Source organism: Ranitomeya imitator, chromosome 5 (assembly GCF_032444005.1).
Source record: "Ranitomeya imitator isolate aRanImi1 chromosome 5, aRanImi1.pri, whole genome shotgun sequence".
Taxonomy (NCBI): domain Eukaryota; kingdom Metazoa; phylum Chordata; class Amphibia; order Anura; family Dendrobatidae; genus Ranitomeya; species Ranitomeya imitator.
Genome location: NC_091286.1, coordinates 658,304,797 through 658,329,431, shown reverse-complemented (window position 1 = coordinate 658,329,431; position 24,635 = coordinate 658,304,797). Strand labels below are relative to the sequence as shown.

Below are 24,635 nucleotides of genomic sequence, written 5' to 3'. Positions count from 1 at the left end.
CATAGTGTAGGGCAGGAGGACAAAAAAGCTCATGTTTGTGTAGGGCAGGAGGACTAAAAAGCTCACGTTGGTGTAGGGAAGGAGGACAAAATAGCTCACCTTTGTGTAGGGCAGGAGGCCAAAAAAGCTCATGGTGTACGGCTGGAGGACAAAAAAGCTCACTTTGGTGTAGGGACGGAGGACAAAAAAGCTCACGTTGGTGCAGGGCAGGAGGACAAAAAAGCTCACGTTGGTGTAGGGCAGGAGGACAAAGAAAGCTCACGTTGGTGTAGGGAAGGAAGACAAAAAAGCTCACCTTGGTGTAGATCTGGAGGACAAAAAAGCTCATGTTGGTGTAGGGCAGGAGGTAAAAAAAAGCTCACGTTGGTGTAGGGCAGGAGGTAAAAAAAAGCTCACGGTGTAGGGCAGGAGGTAAAAAAAAGCTCACGTTGGTGTAGGGAAGGAGGACAAAAAAGCTCACGATGGTGTAGGGCAGGAGGACAAAAAAGCTCACGGTGTAATATGGAGGGGGCACATACGTTTGCCCATTTAGTGTACTGTGCATTTATGCTGCAATATATGAAACGTATAACTGTACCTCTACTCTGGTTTTTACATCAGGCTGAGGTCCTTCATCTCCAACATATGCGCATGATCCATATTTTTCTTGTAAATCCTCGCGTTTTGGGGAGATGGAAGATACTACTGCTAAGCCAATGTGTCACCTCTGTCTCGTGTCTTTCCAGTTGATTACATTGTGGAATATGACTACGATGCGGTACACGAGGACGAGCTGACGATGCGGATTGGGGACATCATCAAGAACGTCAAGAAGCTGGATGAGGAGGGCTGGATGGAAGGGGAGATCAATGGCAAACGAGGGGCTTTTCCTGATAACTTTGTTAAGGTAAGTAGCCCCCTGCTCTTAATCAAATATACATTGTCGCCTCAGTATCTGAATATCTGAGGGGTTTTATCCCCAAGACAGACCTCTTAAAAGGGTTAATATCGACGCAAGTTTTTATTATTATTATTGCAAGTTTTTTGTTGGCCTGGACATTTCAAGTTTTCCATTTTGCAGTTACCACTAGAGGGAGCTCTGTTTACTGGTTATCATGGCGTGCAGTGTGTAACTATGCAGTAAGCTCCTGCGCTCCCTCTAGTGGTGGCTGCAGGTAGCTAGAACATGGAGCATATGGTATTCTGTGCCCCCTGCCGCTACTCAGTCGGAAATCATCTTCATCTTACATAATGTAATATTATTTGGCTCTTATTTAGTTTTATCAGCCTAAGATACTCCAGTCTTGTCTTCAGGAGGTGAGAAATATGCCCCGAACTGGTTCTTGGTAGTTGAAGGGGTTATTCAAGACTACAGTATCGCTGTCTTATCTTGAGGCTAGGTCGTTGACATCAGATCAGTGGTGGTTCGAAACCCGTATCCCCGCCAATCAGCTGTTGTCATTTCCAGCCAGAACAGTGCTTGACAGGACAGCTCCGTGCGCTGTGTAGTGGCTGTGCTCAGGTACTGCAGCTCAGCTCCTATTGAAGTGAATGTGATCCGAGCTGCAGTACCGAGAACGACCACTATACCATGTGCGGCGCTGTGCACATTTGGAGCCGAGAACAGCTGATCGTTGGGCCGGGGCTGGACCTCCATTTATCTACTGCTGGTGACCTGTCATAAGGAAATCTAATCTAACTCTAATGTGCCACTCTCCGGCCGATAACGCGCCGCCCTCTGGCCGATAACGCGCCGCCCTCCGGCCGATGACGCGCCGGCCGATGACGCGCCGCCCTCTGGCCGATAACGTGCCGCCCTCTGGCCGATGACGCGCCGCCCTCTGGCCGATAAGGCGCCGCCCTCTGGCCGATAACGCGCCGCCCTCTGGCCGATGACGCGCCGCCCTCTGGCCGATAACGCGCCGCCCTCTGGCCGATAACGCGCCGCCCTCTGGCCGATAACGCGCCGCCCTCTGGCCGATAACGCGCCGCCCTCTGGCCGATAACGCGACGCCCTCTGGCCGATAACGCGACGCCCTCTGGCCGATAACGTGCCGCCCTCTGGCCAATGACGCGCCGCCCTCTGGCCGATGACGCGCCGCCCTCTGGCCGATGACGCGCCGCCCTCAGGTACTGCAGCTCAGCTCCTATTGAAGTGAATGTGATCCGAGCTGCAGTACCGAGAACGACCACTATACCATGTGCGGCGCTGTGCACATTTGGAGCCGAGAACAGCTGATCGTTGGGCCGGGGCTGGACCTCCATTTATCTACTGCTGGTGACCTGTCATAAGGAAATCTAATCTAACTCTAATGTGCCACTCTCCGGCCGATAACGCGCCGCCCTCTGGCCGATAACGCGCCGCCCTCTGGCCGATAACGCGCCGCCCTCTGGCCGATAACGCGCCGCCCTCTGGCCGATAACGCGCCGCCCTCTGGCCGATGACGCGACGCCCTCTGGCCGATGACGCGCCGCCCTCTGGCCGATGACGCGCCGCCCTCTGGCCGATGACGCGCCGCCCTCTGGCCGATGACGCGCCGCCCTCTGGCCGATGACGCGCCGCCCTCTGGCCGATGACGCGCCGCCCTCTGGCCGATGACGCGCCGCCCTCTGGCCGATGACGCGCCGCCCTCTGGCCGATGACGCGCCGCCCTCTGGCCGATGACGCGCCGCCCTCTGGCCGATGACGCGCCGCCCTCTGGCCGATGACGCGCCGCCCTCTGGCCGATGACGCGCCGCCCTCTGGCCGATGACGCGCCGCCCTCTGGCCGATGACGCGCCGCCCTCTGGCCGATGACGCGCCGCCCTCTGGCCGATGACGCGCCGCCCTCTGGCCGATGACGCGCCGCCCTCTGGCCGATGACGCGCCGCCCTCTGGCCGATGACGCGCCGCCCTCTGGCCGATGACGCGCCGCCCTCTGGCCGATGACGCGCCGCCCTCTGGCCGATGACGCGCCGCCCTCTGGCCGATGACGCGCCGCCCTCTGGCCGATGACGCGCCGCCCTCTGGCCGATAACGCGACGCCCTCTGGCCGATAACGCGACGCCCTCTGGCCGATAACGCGACGCCCTCCGGCCGAGTCTGAGCTGATCGATGCTTCCTTCATCTGTGTAATCCAACCTCATTCCGACTCTATAAACCTCTGGAATTTCGGAGGACAGGATGAATCCCATTCCCTTCCTCCAGCAGTGAAATATGTCATCCAGATGTCCCCAGTCACGCGCAAACCGCTTATATTGTACGATTATTATTTTTTCTTTTTTGCATTAATCGGTGATGCTTGCAGCAGACTGATCAGAAAATCAGACAATATTTCCAGACCTGCCTGGTTTTTGAAGATGCTGCAATGGTGATGAATTCATGTGTAAAGCTCCATGTATATGTGCTAACGACCTGTGAAGAGTCAAGTGGTGGTCACTTTTATGGAGGAGTCATGATGTCCAACTCCTCCCCTGACGTCCTGATTGACATCTATTCTGGTGTCTGCAGTGAACACCGGCCGTCTTTATGTCTTAAGGACGCACCGTTGCTTACTGCTCCATGGGTGCGTGCAGAGCAACTCTGCCTCCCCCACATCGCCTATCAATCGCCAGAACAGGAGACTCCTTTCCATCATTTCATGGAGCAGCGGTGCACATAGTCTACCACTGATCCATTAATTCTCTATGAGACTGACGAAGATGGTCGAGAAGGCTCTTGGAAGTCTCAGGTTGGTGGTGTCCAATGAGGTAAATAAATGCCGTCCTCCCTGGGGTTGTGGGGATGCCGTCCTCCCTGGGGTTGTGGGGATGCCGTCCTCCCTGGGGTTGTGCGGATGCCGTCCTCCCTGGCGTTGTGCGGATGCCGTCCTCCCTGGCGTTGTGCGGGTGCCGTCCTCCCTGGCGTTGTGCGGGTGCCGTCCTCCCTGGCGTTGGGCGGGTGCCGTCCTCCCTGGCTTTGGGCGGGTGCCGTCCTCCCTGGCTTTGGGCGGATGCCATCCTCCCTGGGGTTATGGGGATACCGTCCTCCCTGGCGCTGGGCGGGTGCCGTCCTCCCTAGCTTTGGGTGGATGCCGTCCTCCCTGGGGTTATGGGGATACCGTCCTCCCTGGCGCTGGGCGGGTGCCGTCCTCCCTGGCGCTGGGCGGGTGCCGTCCTCCCTGGTAGCCTGGAAGGTTTAAATGCCGTATCTGTAGTTTGAGTAGGAAGGGGTTAATGCAGGGTTCCTGTTGGATAATGCCCGCTTCCCAGGGGGGTGTAGTGTGGTATTGAATTGGTCCTGATTGTGCTCAGCTCCCTCATGCTTTTTAGACCATGGAAGAAAGTTGTCATTGAGAAACTCTAAATACTTTGCAGAGGTCATTTTCACACCTTCAGGAACCTTAAAGCGCCCTACCAGCTGTTTCCCCGTGATTCTGGCCCAAAATGTGACTCCTCCACCTCCTTGCTGACGTCACAGCCTTGTTGGGATATGGTGGCCATCCACCAACCATCCACTACTTAATCCATCTGGACCATCCAAGGTTGCTCGACACTCATCAGTAAACAAGACTATTTGGAAATCAGTGTTCATGTATGTCTGGGTCCACTTTAAACATTTCTGCTTCTGAACACTGTTTAAGGGTGGCTGAATATTAGGTTTATGCACCACAGCAAGCCTTTGAAGGATCATACACCTTGAGGTTGAGGGACTCCAGAGGCACCAGCAGCTTCAAATAACTGTTTGCTGCTTTGTAATGGTATTTTGGCAGCTGCTCTCTTAATCCAAAGAATTTGTCTGGCAGAAACCTTCCTCATTATGCCTTTATCTGCATGAACTCTGTTTCAGTCACAAATCTCTTCACAGTATGATGACCACACTTAAGTTTTCGTGGAATATCTAATGTTTTCATACCTTGTCCAAAGCATTGCACTATTTAATGCTTTTCAGCAGCAGAGAGATCCTTTTTATTTCCCATATTACTTGAAACCTGTGGCCTGCTTAATAACGTGGAACATAATTTTTAAGTAGTTTTCCTTTAATTAGAAACACCTGGAAAACTAATTATCACATGTGTTTACGATTGATTTTAGTGATCCATTGAGCCCTGAGACACAATACCATCCACTTGTTTATTTGAAAAACAAAACAATTAAATCTTTGACACTTAAATCCAATTTGCATAATAATTTGGAACACAGTGTAATGTGGGGTCCCTGATACTTCAGTCTGACTCCAGTATGTGGTGACTTGTGGCTGCGCAGGATAACAGGAGCCGTGCAGGATGGAGCCAGCGACTGCAGGAAGAGCGGGCATTGTTAGAATAGCTCATCAGATATGATGGGGACATTCCTGCCAGTGTTCTTGGCAGCAGAGGCCTTGTGCCCCCCAAAACCCGCCCCCCCCGGGAGGCAGCCCCCTCCTCCAATCTCAACCCAGACCCCACTCTGTTAGGTGCTACCGGCAGCCCCCTCCTCCACTCTCAGCCTGGACCCCAGTATTTTATCATTCACTTCAATTGGAGATGATCTGCAGTACCGGGGAGCGGCCACCGCACACAGTGGCGCTGTTGTGACTTTGTCTATAGTTTACATTCGTCTGCTGCCGGAACGGAGAACCGGACAGCTCATCAGGACTCTCAGCCTGGACATCCTCTAATAAGGGGCTAATCCCAAACTATAAGGGATAACTTGGTGACCGCTGGGGATCTGACTGCTGGGGCTCCCAGTGCTGCCGAGAACAAGGAGAAGGATCTTGTGCAGTTCCGCTTCTTTCGAGACGTTTGTTCTTGGCCCCCCCCCCCCCCCCCCCAATGATTACATAATTCACTATTACTATTTTGGAAATCGCATCCTCCTGATAAAGGAGGAAAGGAAAATGTTCGTTCCCTTATTCAGAGATTTTGGAAGGAAACCTGTCAGTGCGCGGGACGTGGTGGGTTGGAGATCTAGGCATCGGGCACAAGATGTAAATGATCTCTTTCTTTTGCAGAGATCAGTCATGAGCAATCTAGTGGTGAAATCATATGTAAATCAGGCTGGAGGTGCACTGGAAGACCCCGCCCACTATGAGCTTCCAGCCTGATTTACATGGGACTTCACCACTAGATTGCTCATGACTGATCTCTGCAAAAGAAAAATATCTATTTACTTTCCAACATTTTTTTTTTTCTTCCAGCCTTTGAGCGGAAGCTTCAATAACTTTCCTTAACTGTAAAAAGCAAAGCAAGACCTTGTCCTGCAACCTATGTCTCAGTCTCCTTTGTAGAACTGTAGGTCCCAGCATAGCCTGACTGCCAGGAGTCGTGGTGGTCTCGCACACGCCGATCACTTCCCGGATCACTACCTGCAGACAAGTCGTGTCATGACTGGGCGTGGGCCGGCAGGCTGAGCGCAGGGCGTGTGCGGCCCGACAAGTATGTCCCTGTCCCCGGAGCCGGTGAGTGCTGCCGCTTATTGTCTCCTTCTCTGGGCATTGTACACATGACGCAGAACAATGGCGGGGGCCGTGCTCCATGGGATTATCCGATGCCTCGTGTAACGGTGAGCAGCGGCCCCTCGTCCTGTCATCTGGGGTCACGGCAGGAATGTAAGCTTGCATGTGTCGTCTACGATGTAGCAGAGCTGTGTTTGTCGCTGAAGGGTTACACTGCGCCCTATTAACATCATTATTTCATTGGATACTTTGCATCTATAATGATAATGGGGGGTCTTCATTAGGAAAACCACCCCCTTTATTACCAGACTGTGCCTTAATACAGTATTTTTATAGTTCTTTGTACAACCACATTTGGGATATCACTGCAAGGTGACAAACTCGGCTCTGCTGTGTCTGTAAATGTATAAATAGGACAGGGGGGGGTTCTGGTATTTCATGCCCCTATATGCAAAAAGTGTGCAGCCCTGGTCATAAGGATACAGATGTAAAGGATCTACTGCCGAGTCAAAGGGTCCCACTCACAGAGACTGGTCAGTGATTTCCTGAATGGAGGGGCTGCGTGTCCCCACCAGCACCACTGATGTAATACTGGGGCTGCGGACTCGCCGTGGTGAACACCTCTCTCCGAGCAGTATAATAGAGGGGTTCAGAGCCCCACACACATTGTGCTGAACAACTGCAACATGCCAAGCACCATTTGCAATAGGTGATTTTACAGCTCACCTCCTCCGCCTTCCCTGCACAGTTGGCTCTGCACAGGTCACTGACCATGAGCACAGCGCTCTTTGCTATAGAGGTCAATCAGATCCCTCAGTATGCCCACAATTCTCCCCCATAGAAGTCGGTCAGGCCGGTGACCAATCCCCACAACCCCTTCCCTCCAGATGGCCGGCTGCTGCGGTCCTGGTGCCCACTGTGACCTGTATATGCTGCGCTGAGCTCCGCACTCTGCACCATTGTGATTGGCACCTGTACCTCTGATATGCCGGATTTGGGTGGAATTTTAACTTGTAGAGAGGTTATCCAATGAATATGCAAAGGTAATTGTGATAATGCACATCAAAACCCCATCACTCACCAGGGTAATGCACCTCTTTGTAGCCTATTTCCTCTTGCACCTGTGGTCTCCTCTCCTTCTGTGGACCAGGAGCCTCCCATGTGACTGTCTGGCATCTCCTCCCCTGGGACTGTGGCTGGAAGCTCCTCCTATGGGACTGTCTGTCTGGCGGCTCCTTACCTGGGACTGTCTGTCTGGCGGCTCCTTACCTGGGACTGTCTGGCGGCTCCTTCCCTGGGATTGTCTGGCTGGAGGCTCCTACCCTGGGACTGTCTGGCTGGCGGCTCCTTACCTGGGACTGTCTGGCTGGCGGCTCTTCCCATGGGACTGTCTGTCCTGTTATCTGCTGTATATAGAGGTGTTATCAGTCATTGTACAGGAGGAGGAGGTGAGCTGTGATATCACCTATTGTGAATGGTGGATCCTGTGTTATCTACTGTATATAGAGGTGTTATCAGTCATTGTACAGGAGGAGGAGGTGAGCTGTGATATCACCTATTGTGAATGGTGGATCCTGTTATCTACTGTATATAGAGGTGTTATCAGTCATTGTACAGGAGGAGGAGGAGGTGAGCTGTGACATCACCTATTGTGAATGGTGGACCCTGTGTTATTTACTGTTTATAGAGGTGTTTATTAGCCAAAAATCCTGTCCGTGTCGTGATTGTAATGAGACTGCTGAAAAGTCTTCTGTGCGGAACGGGAAGTATAAGTACCAATGGGCAGTGAGAGATGGATCGATACATAAAGGTACGTGCACGCGTTACGTTTTTCGTGCAGTATTTTCTGCGTTTCTTGGCAGAAAAACCGTTGAACCAAAAATGCAGCAAACCCGTGCATTATTTACGCATTTTTTTTCCATCCGTTTTGGTTGCAGATTTTTCCCCACTCTTTAATATGCGATTGACACATGCAGCAGATTTAAATCTGCACCAAATCTTCACGTCACAAATAAGCAACTTGTGCGCGAGTCTTCGGGACTCTCATTCACTTTTCTGGCATCAGAAAATCCCTACTGTTGCGTCAGGCGCTGCTGCTGGTGCTTGAGATACTAAGAGTATTAATGCTGGTGCTCGAGGTATTACAGTGAACACCAGCGCTGCAGGTTCTGCTTCGTAGTTCTGGGCTTACAATTGCTGTGGGCACTGCTGCAGGTTCATTATTGGGTGCTAGGCATACTGGTGCAGCTGGTATTGCTGCTGGTTCCTCTAGGAGTTGTGCTGCTGCAGGTTTTTTTGGTGGTACTACTGTGTGCACTGCAGATGGCTTTGCTTCGGGTACTATCCTGTCATCTATTTCACACTGCAGAGCTGAAAAAGTGTTTTTAATATCCATGCATTCACATGAGTGCTGCAATCAATTGTGATTAAGCAGGACCGATAAAAGCTCTGTCAGGAGCTGAGAGGGTAGTGGAGGACAGTGGGCAGATAACTGATGCATAGAATCAATGGATTGGAACAAGGTGGCTGGGATGTTAGGAGTTAACTCCTGTCTTGTAATGTAGCCATTCCCCAGGTTCTAGTGGCCAAGCTCCATGTTAATGAGCTGTACACAGCGTAACCCCTTAATGACAGAGCCAATTTGGTACTTAATGACCAAGCCAATTTTTACAACTCTGACCACTGTCACTTTGAGGTTATAACTCTGGAACGCTTTACCGAATCCCACAGATTCTGACATTGTTTTTTTCGTGACATATTGTATTTCATGTTAGTGGTAACATTTCTTCGATATGACTTGTGTTTATTTTGTGAAAAAAATGGAAATTTGGCAAAAATGTAGAAAATTTAGCAATTTAAATACTTTAATTTTTGTACCCTTAAATCACAGAGATATGTCACAAAACATAGCTAATAAAATTTCTCACATGTCTACTTTACATCAGCACAATTTTGGAAACCATTTTTTTTGTTAGGACGTTATAAGGGTTAAAATTTGACCAGTGATTTCTCATTTTTCCAACAAAATTTTCCAAAATTTTTTTTAGGGACCACCTCACCTTTTGAAGGGAGTTTGGGGGGGGTCAATATAAAAGAAATTGCCCAAAAGTGACACCATTCTAAAAACCTCACCCCTCAAGGTGCTCCAAACCACATTCAAGTTTATTAACCCTTCAGGTGCTTCACAAGAACTAATGCAATGTGAAAGGAAAAAATGGTCAATTTACTTTTTCACTACAAATTTACTTTGGAACCAATTTTTTTTTATTTTACAAGGGTATCAGGAGAAAATGGACCCAAAATTTGTTGTGCAATTTCTCCTGAGTATGCCGATACCCCATATGTGGGGGTAAACTACTGTTTGGGCGCATGGCAGGGCTCAGAAAGGAGGGAGCACCGTTTGACTTTTTGAACGCAAAATTGGCTGGAATCAATGGTCGCGCCATGTCGCATTTGGAGACCCCTGATGTGCCTAAACAGTGGAACCCCCAATTCTAACTCCAACCCTAATCCCAACCCTAACCCAACACACCCCTAACTATAACCCCAACACACCCCTAATGCTAACCCCAACACAATCCTAACCCTAATCCTACCCATAGCCCTAACCACAAACCTAACCCTAACACACCCGCAACCCTAATCCCAACCACATCCCTAACCCTAGTTTTAGCCCAACTCTAACCCTAATGGAAATATACACACACACACACACACACACACACACACACACACACACACACACACACACACACACACACACACACACACACACACACACACTAGATTGTGGCCCGATTCTAACGCATCGGGTATTCTAGAATATGCATGTCCCCGTAGTATATGGACAATGGTGATTCCAGAATTCGTGGCAGATTGTGCCCGTCGCTGATTGGTCGAGGCAACCTTTATGACATCATCGTCGCCATGCCGTGCCCGTCACTGATTGGTCGAGGCCGAATCAGAGATGCGGAATTTCCAGGACAGACAGAAAAACCCTTAGACAATTATATATATAGATAAAAGAACACAGCAGCACATGTACATGAATCTAGGCCATGTGAAAACAAAGACAAACGTTCAATATGAATCGTACTGCTCGAATATTTTTTAATAAAAAATGTTTCAATTTTTTTTTTCATGCAACTTAGTTATAGATAAAATGAAGATTCTTAGCGCATAAATTGGCCAATTCATGTGTGCCCATCAACCACGGCAAGGTGATCTCCCTCTGATGGGTCCTACTCTACCATACATGCCACTCTTGGGCCACCAAGAGGTAGACTTGCCCATAAATTGTAGATTTAGCCCAGAGTGACATGTTTGTCCAGAGCTGTAGGCTGGTGGCCCAAGAGTGGCATGTATGGTAGAGTAGGACCCATCAGAGAGAGATCACCTTGCTGTGGTTGATGGGCACACATGAATTGGCCAATTTATGCGCTAAGAATGTGTTCACATTGGGAGTGCTGGTCGGCCCTTTTTCTCTTTTTTTTTTTTTTTTTTTGGTCTCTCTCTCTCTCTCTCTCTCTCTCTCTCTCTCTCTCTCTCTCTCTCTCTCTCTCTCTCTCTCTCTCTCTCTCTCTCTCTCTCTCTCTCTCTCTCTCTCTCTCTCTCTCTCTCAGCATCAATAGTAAAAATATGCATGTTAAAAATAACCCCTTTTGAAGGGGTCCGATCTCCCCAAACCAACAACGGGCGAGCACGTGGAGTGTCGCCTCCACGTATCCTCTCCCGCAATGTGGGATTTTTTGCCGGACTAAGAACCTGACCACCCTGAGGTAACGGAACCCTAGGTTGTACAGGCATTCATTCCTTGTCCGTGCAGCCTCCACTTCATCACCAATGCACGGGCTACGGTGTTTAAAGGAGGCAGACGGTCCCTCTTCTCGCCTTCTGAAGGGTGTAAGGAGTTAGGGTGCCTGCACCGTATATATGTGTGTATATATATATATATATATGTGTGAGTTTTACTCTTCGTCACGACAGCACCCCACATGAGAGGGATCCGCCCATAGGAACAGGAAACCTACAGAATAAAAGGAGGCGGTCCCCTCTCCTCCTCAGTTTAGGTTTCCTGTTCCTATGGGAATCCCAGGACGTACCTACAGAAGATCCCTGGGCCATGCACCCGCCTGCGTCAGTCTCTGTAAGTAACGGCAGGGGCTGCGGTTCCAGTAGCAGCGGCGGGGGAGCCACTGTGTTCAGCCTCCCCCCTCGTCTGATCGATGGCCATGGTCCGGGTTCGGTACCACTGGTCCGCCCGGCTCCATGAGGATGCGCGCGCTCAAGCGGCCGGCTAAATGAAGCAGCCGCCGCATGGAGAGATGAGCGGCGCGTCTAACCCGGAAGTCGCTGGAGCACTTCCGGGTTCGGGCCGGGGAGGCAGGAGATTTGGCGCCATATTCAAAAGCTGCAGCGCTACTGTCGGCCGGTGTGTGGATGGGAGTATGGCTTCACCGGCCGACGAAACGCACCTTGCGGTACCAGAGCGCTCTCCTAGTAAGGAGAAAAGTGCCAGGAGCAGCACTAAAGATGGTGGTCGACAGGAGCGATCTTCCACCAAACAAAAAGATCCCTCAAAGAATCCGCCTCCAGATCCGGTACCTGTCAGCTTCTCTGGGTGAGTTTAAAGACTTCTCTACCTATATGCTGATGTATGTTCCTCCTATGTCCCCTTCCTTTAGTCCAGGAAAAAGGCACACAAATCCAAGCACAAAGAATGTGCTTTATGTATACAGCCCCTACCAGATTCCTATATGAAGAAGTTATGCTCAGATTGCATCATACTGACCTTACGTCAAGAAAACATTATGACTCCATCTGACGTTAGAGCCATGATTCGGGAAGAGATGCAGGGACTGACGCAGGCTAGTAGCACCAGTTCCCGCCAACCTAGCAAGTCCCCATCTCCGGAAAATCCAGAATCAGATGAGGTGCATAAGTCCTCAGATGAGTCAGAATCTCGGCCAAGTTCATCCAAAGATGAAGGAGGGTTATGTGTGCCTAACAGCAGCGTGGACAACTTGGTGAAAGCAGTCAGAAACACGATGGGGTGTCCAGATGAAAAAGGGAAAAAGTCAGCTCAGGACATTATGTTCGCGGGGTTAGGACAAAGGAAACGTAGGTCCTTCCCCGTTGTTACCACTGTAAAAGAGACTCCATTCTACCAAAGATCCCTCTAATGAAGGAGGCTGTAGCATTCCTGGCAGACGCCTCAGTAGATTCGCTACACCTAGCAGCCAGGTCAGCCGGCTTAATAAATACAGCCCGGCGAGCACTCTGGTTGAAGAACTGGAAAGGGGACGCACAAGCAAAGGCAAAGCTTTGTGCGCTCCCCTGCCAGGGTGAGTTCCTTTTTGGAAAGACACTGGATGAGCTCTTAAATAAAGCAGGAGAACGGAAGAAGGGTTTTCCTAATCAATATCTTCCGTCTTACAGGAGAGCATTCAAGAGACGACCCTTTTCCAGGAAACCGTTTGAGCAAAGGGATCGCTGGGAAGCGAAAGACCCTAAGCAAAAAGGAGCTCTGTTTACCGGATCTCACAACTCAAAACGTGGCAAGTACCGCTAACCTTGAAGTGGGCGGCAGGTTAAAATTTTTTCTATCCAAGTGGGAACATATAACATCCAGCCGTTGGATTCTGGACATTATAAGAGATGGTCTAAAATTAGAATTTTTTAGAATCCCTTGGGATTCTTTTATAACAACATCACCAAAGGGACGAGAACAACAAGAGGCTCTAGAGTCCGAGATCATATCTCTTCTATCTAAAAAAGTGTTGGTGGAGGTTCCCCAAGATCAAAAAGGGAAGGGATTCTACTCCCCTTTGTTTTTGATCAAAAAACCAGATGGTTCATTCAGAACCATCATAAATCTCAAAAAATTAAATTCCTTTTTATATAATCGGACTTTTAAAATGGAATCTATTAGTTCTGCCATCAAGCTCTTGTTTCCTAGGTGTGTCATGGCCGGAATAGACCTAAAAGATGCCTACTATCATCTTCCCATACATGCCGAACACCAGCAGTACCTAAGGGTAGCGGTCATCCTAGCAGGACAGGTTAGTCACTTTCAGTATGTAGCAATGCCCTTTGGGCTTTCTATGGCTCCCCGCATCTTTACAAAGGTGATCCTGGAAGTGATGGCTCGCTTACGCCAGCAGAACACTCTCATAATACCCTACCTGGATGATTTTCTTGTTATCGGAAATTCCATATCCCAATGTGAAATGCGGTTATCTAATGCGATCTCATCCTTGCAGGATCTAGGTTGGATCGTGAATTACGAAAAATCCAGGTTGAATCCAGACACCATCCAGATATTTCTGGGAATTCAACTAGATTCAGTAAGTCAGAGAAGTTTTCTGCCACAGTCAAAGAGAATAATTATACAATCAAAGGTGTCAGAGGCAATGTCAAAACCCTGCATGACCCTGAGAAAGGCCATGTCCTTACTAGGATCACTGTCCTCATGTATACCAGCTGTGCTGTGGGCTCAATATCATACCCGTCAATTGCAGTATGAAATATTGTCCATCCAAAAGGAAGTACGACATTTAGAGAGTAAAATTACTCTTTCTAGTGACGTGATTGAATCCCTAAGCTGGTGGTTAGACATGGATCACCTTTCAGGGGGTGTACCATGGATGATAAATCCCTCTAAAACAATTATCACTGACGCCAGCCCTGTGGGTTGGGGCGCACATATGGAAGATAGTCTGATCCAAGACACCTGGAATCAGGCAGAGCTGGTGTGTTCTTCAAATTGGAAAGAGTTAAAAGCAGTAGAATATGCCCTAAGTCATTTTCTACCACAGGTTCAGGGAATGCATGTGAGAGTTCTGTCGGACAATTCCACCACAGTGGCGTACATAAACCGTCAGGGAGGTACGCGATCAGGAACCCTGATGAACGTAGCCGCAAACATCCTCCAGTTGGCAGAGTTTCATCTTCCATCCTTAACAGCCCTGCACATCAAAGGGGCAGAAAACACCAAGGCGGACTACCTCAGTCGAAACAGGCTACGACAAGGGGAATGGTCGTTAAACAAGGACATATTCAACATGATAACAAAAGCATGGGGCGTACCCCAAATAGATCTGTTTGCCACAAGAGACAACAGACAGGTAAAGAGACTTGCTTCCCTGAACTCATGGATCACCCAGACATGTTGGACTCTCTTCACCATCCTTGGAGCTTCAAGCTAGCGTACGCCTTCCCTCCAATGTCTCTGATACCTCTAGTGATCAGGAAGATCAGGAGGGACCAAGCCAGAGTAATCCTGATTGCGCCCTTCTGGCCAAAAAGACCATGGTTCTCATGTCTCCAGAGCATGTCTCTATGCGATCCATGGATCCTTCCTTTACACAAGGAACTGCTGTCTCAGGGCCCATTTTTCCACCCGCAAGTGAAAGGTCTTCACTTGACGGCGTGGAATTTGAGAGGCAGTTATTAAAGTCAAGAGGGTTCTCAGAACAACTGATTAACACCCTGATGTTGAGTAGGAAAAGATCTACCACCCTATTATACAGTAGGGTATGGAAAAAGTTCTTAGATTTTCATACAAGACCATTCTCTAGGCAAATTCCGATAGTTCCGATTCTAGAGTTCCTACAAAAAGGTAGAGAATTAGGTTTATCGGTGAACACCCTAAAGGTTCAAGTCTCAGCTTTAGGAGCCTTGTATGGAGACAACATAGCAGCTAACAAGTGGGTCTCCAGGTTTATCAAATCCTGTGAACGTTCCAATCCGGTCCATATTCCCTGTCTACCTCCGTGGGATTTGAATTTAGTCTTAGAAGCCTTAACTGACTCCCCATTTGAGCCACTAGATGCCATACCTCTAAAGGTCCTAACATACAAAGTCGCCTTATTGGTAGCCCTAACCTCAGCTAGAAGGGTTAGTGACATCCAGGCCCTATCGGTAAACCCACCTTTCTTAATGGTATTTCAGGATAGAATTGTCCTAAAACCTGATCCCTCATACCTCCCTAAGGTAGCATCCATCTATCACAGATCTCAGGAAATAATTCTGCCTTCCTTTTTTAATACACCTGTAACCCCAGAACAACATAAGTTGCACACCTTAGATGTCAGAAGAGCCATCCTGACGTATTTAGAGAGGTCTCAGACATGGAGGCAGAGTAGGGCTCTGCTTGTCTCCTTTCAGGGCCGCAAGAAAGGACATGGGATCACAAAGGCTCCCATTTCTCGATGGATCAGAGAAGCTATCTGTCTGGCCTACACATCGAGAGGCGAAATCCCGCCAGTGGGGATAAAACCGCATTCCACGCGGGCCATGCCTTCCTCTTGGGCGGAACATGCGGATGTACCGATCCATATGATATGTAAGGCCGCAACCTGGTCCACACCTTCTACCTTTTACAACCATTACAGACTTGACCTTTCTGCTTCCTCTGATTTGACCTTTGGTAGAGCTGTTCTTAGTACAATAATCCCACCCAAATAATGAATCTCTGAAAATCTCTCATGTGGGGTGCTGTCGTGACGAAGAGTAAAAAGCCGGATTACGTACCGGTAATGCTCTTTTAATGAGTCCACGATAGCACCCATGTATTACCCTCCCTAAATTCTGCACAGTTCTTTCCTTTAAGTTCAAAAAAGTAATGGTTGTATAGGGTTAAGAATTTTATGTTACTGAATAAGAATGAATACTAACACTTTTGCGGTTCCCTTTTTATACTCTGTAAACTAAACTGAGGAGGAGAGGGGACCGTCTCCTTTTATTCTGTAGGTTTCCTGTTCCTATGGGCGGATCCCTGTCATGTGGGGTGCTGTCGTGGACTCATTAAAAGAGCATTACCGGTACGTAATCCGGCTTTTTTTTTGTCTGACCTCATGCGCTGTCAGAGGGCTGCATGGGGGGCTCCTGCTTCATCGCGCGTTCTGCTGGTACTGCACAGGTGGCGACTATTTCCGGCGCTGTGCTGGGTTCCAGCGTTATTCCCCATAAGCAAGGACACGGGCGTCTTCAGCAGGGGCATGGGCGGAAGTCCCGCCCCTTTTTCGGCGACTTCCGGTTCCTTGTGCAGCCTGAGGCATTATGGATCTTGTAGTCTGGGGCATGGGCGGAAGTCCCGCCCCTTTTTCCGTGGCTTCCGGTTTTCTGTGTGACCTGTGGCATTATGGGTCTTGTAGTCTGGGGCTTGGGCGGAAGTCCCGCCTCCATCGGCGGCGGTTTACTTCCGGTTTCGCGCACCCAGCTTTCCTGGGAGAGCACGGGAAGGAGTAAAATCTAGTCCCCTGCTTTGGCCTAGTCGGGGTCCATACGCGGTAACTCCTCTCACTTTCTCAGGCATCCGTTCTGTAATCTAGTTCATATGTGTGATTTGCACAGGAGACATGGTTCACTGTTGGTGAACATACAGGGACACAGGACTGGGGTAAGTGCTACTTCCTTCAGCCTGACAGCAGTATTTGTTCTAGACCTAGTAGCTCATAAGGAGATACGGAGCGCAGCGGCAGCAATAGAGTCATGTCTAGAAACACTAAGACTCACTCAGTTCTGTATACCTCATGCATTACCTGTCGGTCTGCTTTTCCGCATGCGCAAATTAACCAACTCTGTGAGGCTTGTGATTCCGAGCGCGTGCAGGAGTCCCCGTCTGCTACCCTGTCTGCTTCCCCGCCGGCTATCCTGCCGGGTGTGCCTGTACCTGGGTCGGCAGGGTCTCCCCCTGAGTGGGTCATATCATTAACGCAGTCTATGGCGTCTCTAACAAAGGCGGTTGAGTCCCTTCAAGCCCCTGTCAGGGACATTCATCCGCCTGTTTTGGAAAGATCCTCCGATTCTCAGGATCCTCCGGCCTGCAGGGGCCATACTCCCTCTAGGCAGACACAGGGGAAACGATCCCACACAGCGTCTCCCGGTCCGTCAGGTGCATCAGCATCTTTGAATTCTGTCTCTCGATCTCCCTCACCTGTGGGAGTGAGTGAACATGGTTCGGACTATGACTCAGAGGGGTCTTTTGATTTAGAAGCTCCTGGTTATCAGGAATCTGACAGTCTCATTGAGGACGTTACCCAGACTTTGGGAGTAGAGGATGTGGCCACCTTACCTTCTGGTCATAAGGTGTCCTTTAAGAAATTCAAGCAACCTCATAAGGTGTTTTCTACTCATCCTGAGTTTGAGGATTTAGTCCAATGTCACATGGAGCGACCAGATAAACGTTTCTTAGGCCAGAAGGCCCTAGGTGCAAGGTATCCTTTCGCACCAGAGCTTTGTAAAAAGTGGTCAGAATCCCCTTCAGTGGATCCCCCCGTGTCACGTTTAGCCTCTAGCACGTTGCTGTCTCTTCCTAATGGGTCGGCTATTAAGGATCCGACTGATCGGCTCATAGAGAGTCTAGCTCGGTCTGTGTTTGAGGCTTCAGGATCAGCCCTCGCGCCGTCTTTTGCGGCCACATGGGTTGCCAAAGCTATGATAGCTTGGTCAGAGTCCGTAACTAAGGCTCTTCAGGATAAGGGGTTTCCTGTAGAGGTGATAGAGATGTCAAATCAGATATCTTTAGTGGGAAATTATGATTAATGCATCCTTGGATGCGGTAAATTGTTCAGCATTGGCTGCTGCAAATGCTATTGCTATCAGAAGGGCCCTATGGCTAAGAAATTGGCGGGCGGACTCTACTTCAAAAAAGTCCCTTACATCCCTCCCTTATCAAGGTGGCCGACTTTTTGGCGCAAAATTGGATCAGCTTATATCTGATACCACTGGAGGTAAAAGTAATTTCCTTCCTCAACAAAAGGTTAAGCAACCTTTTCGTCGCCAGTTTCATAACTCCCGGTGGTCTGCAGCACCAAGCGCAGGTCCCCCAAGTCGGTCTATCCCAAGACAGGGAGCACCAGGTCTCCTATAGGGCCAATCCATTGGCAAGAATGCGGTATCAACCGTCAAGATCTAGGGGATCTAGATATCCTCGGTCTTCGGCTAAATGACTGGAGGCAGCCTCTCGTCGCTTCCAACAGAGTAGGCGGTCGCCTACTACTGTTCCATCAGTCCTGGCTGTCAGTTGTTCACGACAGATGGGTAAGAGACCTGGTGGTTTCAGGGTACAAAATAGAGTTTTCCTATCTCCCTCCAGGCCGTTTTTTTCAGTCCAGTCTTCCCAGTTCAAAAACCCGTCTAAGAGCTTTATTCAGAGCAGTCGAGTCTCTTCAGTCCAACGGGGTCATTGTCCCTGTTCCAAAGGAAGAAAGGTTCCAAGGATTCTATTCAAATCTGTTTACGGTTCCCAAAAAGGATGGGACCGTGAGACCCATTCTGGACCTAAAGTGTTTGAACAAATTCGTCAGCACTCGTCACTTCCGTATGGAATCTCTCCGCTCGGTCATTGCGGCTATGGAAAGGGTGAGAATTCCTAGCTTCCATAGATATTCAAGACGCCTATCTGCACGTTCCTATATTTCTTCCACATCAAAGATTTCTACAGTCTTCCATAGGCGAGCGACACTTCCAATTCACAGCATTACCTTTCGGGCTCGCCACTGCTCCCAGGGTGTTCATGAAGGTGATGGCAACAGTGGTGTCCATCCTGCACTCTCGAGGCATAGTCATTCTGCCATACTTAGACGATCTCTTAGTCAAAGGATCAACTTTTCAGGCATGCAGGGACAACGTCAACATCTCTTTGGACACCCTAGCTCGTCTAGGGTGGCTGGTCAATTTAAAGAAGTCATCTCTAGTACCATCTCGAAAGATTTCTTTTTTAGGGATGATCTTCGACACCTCTCGGGGTCTAACTATTTTACCCCAGGACAAGGTGCTTTGTCTCCGACAGGAGGTAAAAATTCTTTGGTAGCCGAGTTTCCATTCAATCCGGTTCTGCATGAAGGTCTTGGGCAGGATGGTGGCGGCTATAGAAGCGGTTCCATTCGCCCAGTTCCATCTAAGTCCACTCCAACAGGCACTTCTGTCAGCCTGGGACAGGAGTCCTTTATCTCTCAACCTCAGGTGTCGTCTGTCTCCAATCAGGCAATCCCTGATATGGTGGATGAGTAGTTCCTCCTTGCTTCAGGGGAAAGCCTTTCCTCCAGTTCATTGGCTGGTAGTCACTACGGACGCCAGTCTTCTCGGTTGGGGAGCAGTGTTTCACCTGCACACGGCTCAGGGTCGTTGGTCCCCAAGGGAATCAACCCTTCCAATCAATCTGTTGGAGATAAGGGCAATTTGGCTGGCTTTGCAGCACGTTCACCATCTTCTGGCAGGTCGCCCGGTGCGGATCCAATCGGACAATGCCACTGCTGTGGCCTACGTAAATCATCAGGGGGGCACTCGCAGCAGATCAGCCATGCGCGAGGTAGGGCAAGTCCTCCGCTGGGCCGAGAAAAATCACTCTGTGATCTCGGCAGTTTACATCCCGGGCAAGGAGAACTGGGCAGCGGACTTTCTGAGCCGACAGGGTCTTGCGTCCGGGGAATGGTCTCTTCACCCCGATGTTTTTCGGCAGATATGCCAACGCTGGGGAATCCCGGACGTGGATCTAATGGCCACCGGGTCGAATGCCAAGGTACCCAGGTTCGTCGCACGGTTTCGAGATCCAGGAGCAATTGCCATAGACGCACTAGTCCTATCTTGGAACCAATTTCGTCTTCCATATCTGTTTCCCCCTCTGGCGCTGCTTCCAAAGGTAGTCAGGAAGATCAAGTTAGAGGGAGTTCCAGCTATTCTAGTCACCCCGGATTGGCCTCGGAGGTCATGGTACGCAGACCTAGTTCAGCTGATCGCCGGGGTTCCTTGGCAGCTACCAATGCAGCCAGATCTTCTGTCGCAGGGGCCGATATTCCACCAGAATTTAGAGGCCCTGCGTTTGACTGCTTGGCCGTTGAATCTTGGATTCTGACCCAGGCCGGTTTTTCTCAGAAAGCAGCTTCCACTATGATTAATGCTCGAAAGACAGTTTCAGCACGCATTTACCACCACACCTGGAAAGTCTTTCTCTCATGGTGCAGGGAGCAGGGTCTTCCTCCTCTATGGTTCTCCATTCCTAATATTCTAGCTTTTCTCCAATATGGTCTAGACTCCGTTCTCGCACCAAGTACCCTTAGGAGGCAAATATCAGCCTTATCGGTTCTTTTCCAGCGCAGGATCGCTACCAATCTGCAAGTAAAAACTTTTTTGCAGGGAGTCTCTCATCTAGTCCCTCCTTACAAAGCTCCGATAGAAGCTTGGGACCTTAATTTTGTCTTGAGTGCTCTTCAGGAACCTCCATTTGAGCCCCTCCAAGACGTCCCTTTAATGTACCTTTCTTGGAAGGTTTTGTTTCTGGTAGCCATAACTTCCATTAGGCGGGTATCGGAATTAGCGGCCTTGTCCTGTCAGGCGCCGTTTCTACAATTTCATCAGGATAAGGTGGTGCTCAGACCAGCACCTTCCTTTCTACCAAAAGTAGTTTACTCATTCCACATCAATGAGGACATTGTCTTGCCTTCTTTTTGTCCTGCGCCTACACACCGGGTGGAAAAAGCTCTCCATACTCTGGATTACGTGAGAGCTCTGAGAAGATACTTTTCTCGGACCGCTTCTTTTCGAAAGACGGATGTCCTGTTCGTTCTTCCTGTGGGTCATAAAAAGGGACTCGCAGCCTCTAGGTCGACCTTAGCCAGATGGATACGAGCCACCATTCAGGAGGCCTACCGTATCAAGGGTGCAGCCATCCCGGCTGGGATCAGGGCACACTCTACTCGGGCGGTAGGGGCTTCCTGGGCGCTTCGGCACCAAGCTTCAGCAGAGCAGGTTTGCAAAGCGGCAATTTGGTCCAGCCTGCACACCTTCTCTAAACATTATAATATCCACACTCAGGCCTCTGCTGATGCAAGTTTGGGAAGGAAAATTCTGCAGGCTGCAGTATCGCACCTATAGGCGGTAAGTGCCTAGGGGTTTATTCCAGTGAGTCTTCTTCCCACCCTGGGACTGCTTTGGGACATCCCACAGTCCTGTGTCCCCCAATGAGACGATGGAGAAACAGGGATTTTTGTGTTACTCACCGTAAAATCCTTTTCTCCGAGTCGTTCATTGTGGGACACAGCTCCCTCCCTATTCATTTTATTTGTCTATGGAGTTGTTCAGACAGTAGTATTATTCTAGACATGTTGTCTTTGCTCTAATGCTGTTTTGTTTTCTCTATCTCCTACTGCTTGTGCACCAAACTGGAGCTGTCAGGGCCAGTGTCAAGGTGTATACTATGGAGGAGGAGCTAACTTTTTTTGTATCTACTTAGTGTCAGCCTCCTGGCGGCAGTAGCATACACCCACAGTCCTGTGTCCCCCAATGAACGACTCGGAGAAAAGGATTTTACGGTGAGTAACACAAAAATCCCTGTTTTTTTTTTAGTCTCTATACTACGTGGCTCTGTGCTGGCCAATATACTACATGACTGGGCAATATACTACGTGGCTCTGCTATATACTATGTGGCTGGGCAATATACTACGTGACTGGGCAATATACCGTACTATGTGGGCTGTGCTATATACTATGTGGCTGGGCAATACGTGACTGGGCAATATACTACGTGGCTGGGCAATATACTACATGGCTGGGCAATATACTACATGACTGGGCAATATACTACGTGGCTGGGCAATATACTACGTGGCTGGGCAATATACTACATGACTGGGCAATATACTACGTGGCTGGGCAATATACTATGTAGCTGGGCAATATACTACGTGACTGGGCAATATACTACGTGGCTGGGCAATATACTACGTGGCTGGGCAATATACTACGTGGCTGGGCAATATACTACGTGGCTGGGCAATATACTACGTGACTGGGCAATATACTACATGGCTGTGCAATATACTACATGACTGGGCAATATACTACGTGGCTCTGCTATATACTATGTGGCTGGGCAATATACTACGTGACTGGGCAATATACCGTACTATGTGGGCTGTGCTATATACTATGTGGCTGGGCAATACGTGACTGGGCAATATACTACGTGGCTGGGCAATATACTACATGGCTGGGCAATATACTACATGACTGGGCAATATACTACGTGGCTGGGCAATATACTACGTGGCTGGGCAATATACTACGTGGCTGGGCAATATACTACATGACTGGGCAATATACTACGTGGCTGGGCAATATACTACGTAGCTGGGCAATATACTACGTGACTGGGCAATATACTACGTGGCTGGGCAATATACTACGTGGCTGGGCAATATACTACGTGGCTGGGCAATATACTACGTGGCTGGGCAATATACTACGTGGCTGGGCAATATACTACGTGACTGGGCAATATACTACATGGCTGGGCAATATACTACGTGGCCGGGCAATATACTACGTGGCCGGGCAATATACTACGTGGGCTGTGCAATATACTACGTGGACATGCATATTCTAGAATACCCGATGCGTTAGAATCGGGCCCCCATCTAGTGTGTGTGGATGTATATGTATCTATGTATGTATATGTATGTGTGTGTGTGTGTGTGTGTGTATATATATATATATATATATATATATATATATATATATATATAATTTTTTAGAAGGTTCTTTACAGACTTTTATTTTCAACTAGATAGTGGACCGATTGTAACACATCGGGTATCTACTATATAATTGTCTAAGGGTCACTTCTGTCTGTCTTTCTTTCTGTCACGGATATTCATTGGTCACGGCCTCTGTCTGTCATGGAATCCAAGTCGCTGATTGGTCGTGGCAAAACGCCCATGACCAGTCAGCAACGGCCACAGTCCGGCGGCATTATGGCCGCTCTTTCCTCCCCGCAGTCAGTGCCCGCTCCTTACTCCCCACCAGTCATCCAGTCAGCCCTCACACAGGGTTAATGTCAGCGTTACAGGAGCGCGGTGTAACACACTCCGGTTACGCAGCTATTATCCCTGTGTGACCAACTTTTTACTATTGATGCTGCATATGCAATATACTACGTGACTGGGCAATATACTACGTGACTGGGCAATATACTACGTGACTGGGCAATATACTACGTGACTGGGCAATATACTACGTGACTGGGCAATATACTACGTGGGCTGTGCAATATACTACGTGGACATGCATATTCTGGAATACCCGATGCGTTAGAATCGGGCCACCATCTAATTCTAGAATATGTATGTATGTACATCGCGCTTAGCACAGCCATGTAGTATATAGCACAGCCACGTGGTATATAGCACAGCCCACGTAGTATATAGCACAGCCCACGTAGTATATAACACAGACCACGCAGTATATAACACAGCCCACGTAGTATATAGCAGCGTGGGCACCATATCCACGTTAAAAAAAACAAACAAACAAAAAAAAAACTTTAAAATAAAAAATAGTTATACTCCCCCACCGAAGCTGTCCCGATGCGTGCGATGCTGCCACCAGCTTCCGTTCCCAGTGATGCATTGTGAAATTACCCAGATGACATAGCGGTCTCAAGACCGGTAAGTCATCTGGGTAACTTTGCAATGCATCATTGGGAACGGAAGCTGGCAGCAGCATCGCGCGTATCGGTGGATGGCGGAAGGTGAGAATAGCACAATTTTTTAAAAAATTTTTTTAACATTATCTTTTTACTATTGATGCTGCATAGGCAGCATCAATAGTAAAAAGTTGGTCCAGGATGGGGCGACACACTGGCATTGACTTTAGAGTAGGGAGGGGCCAATTCGCGGCCGTGACCAATCAGCGACGCGGGATTTCTGTGACAGACAAACAGACGGAAGTGACCCTTAGACGATTACATAGATAGATGAAAGATAACCCCCTATAGTTGGACACGTGATCCACCATTCACATTAGATGTCACAGCTCACCTCCCCCTCCTCCTTTACAATGACTGATAGCACCTTTATATACAGTAACACAGGACCCACCATTCACAATAGATGTCACAGCTCACCTCCTCCTCCTGTACAATGACTGATAACACCTCTATATACAGTAGATAACCCAGGATCCACCATTCACAATAGATGTCACAGCTCACCTCCTCCTCCTGTACAATGACTGGTAACACCTCTATATACAGTAGATAACACAGGATTCACCATTCACAATAGGTGATGTCACAGCTCACCTCCTCCTCCTGTACAATGACTGATAACACCTCTATATACAGTAGATGACATATGATCCACCTGTGTCCCTTTCTCTCTCTGATTTTCTAGTTGATTTGAACATTCGTGTTTATTAGAAATTAATGGAAAATGGCAGAATAAGTGTATGGCTATGTTGTGTACAGTAAGTTTGGCGAT

The 24,635-nt window shown here is 49.0% G+C and overlaps 1 protein-coding gene across 4 annotated transcripts in view; it reads left to right on the top strand.

Annotated features, from left to right (window-relative positions):
* CD2AP (CD2 associated protein) overlaps nt 1-24,635 on the top strand; it is a 99,701-nt gene that overhangs the window by 32,393 nt on the left and 42,673 nt on the right. Inside the window, exon 2 of one of the 4 annotated variants that reach the window (XM_069728188.1) lies at nt 726-886. In XM_069728188.1, the coding sequence (XP_069584289.1) occupies nt 726-886 (161 nt within the window). The other 3 variants (XM_069728190.1, XM_069728189.1, XM_069728191.1) reach the window with 3 other exon arrangements.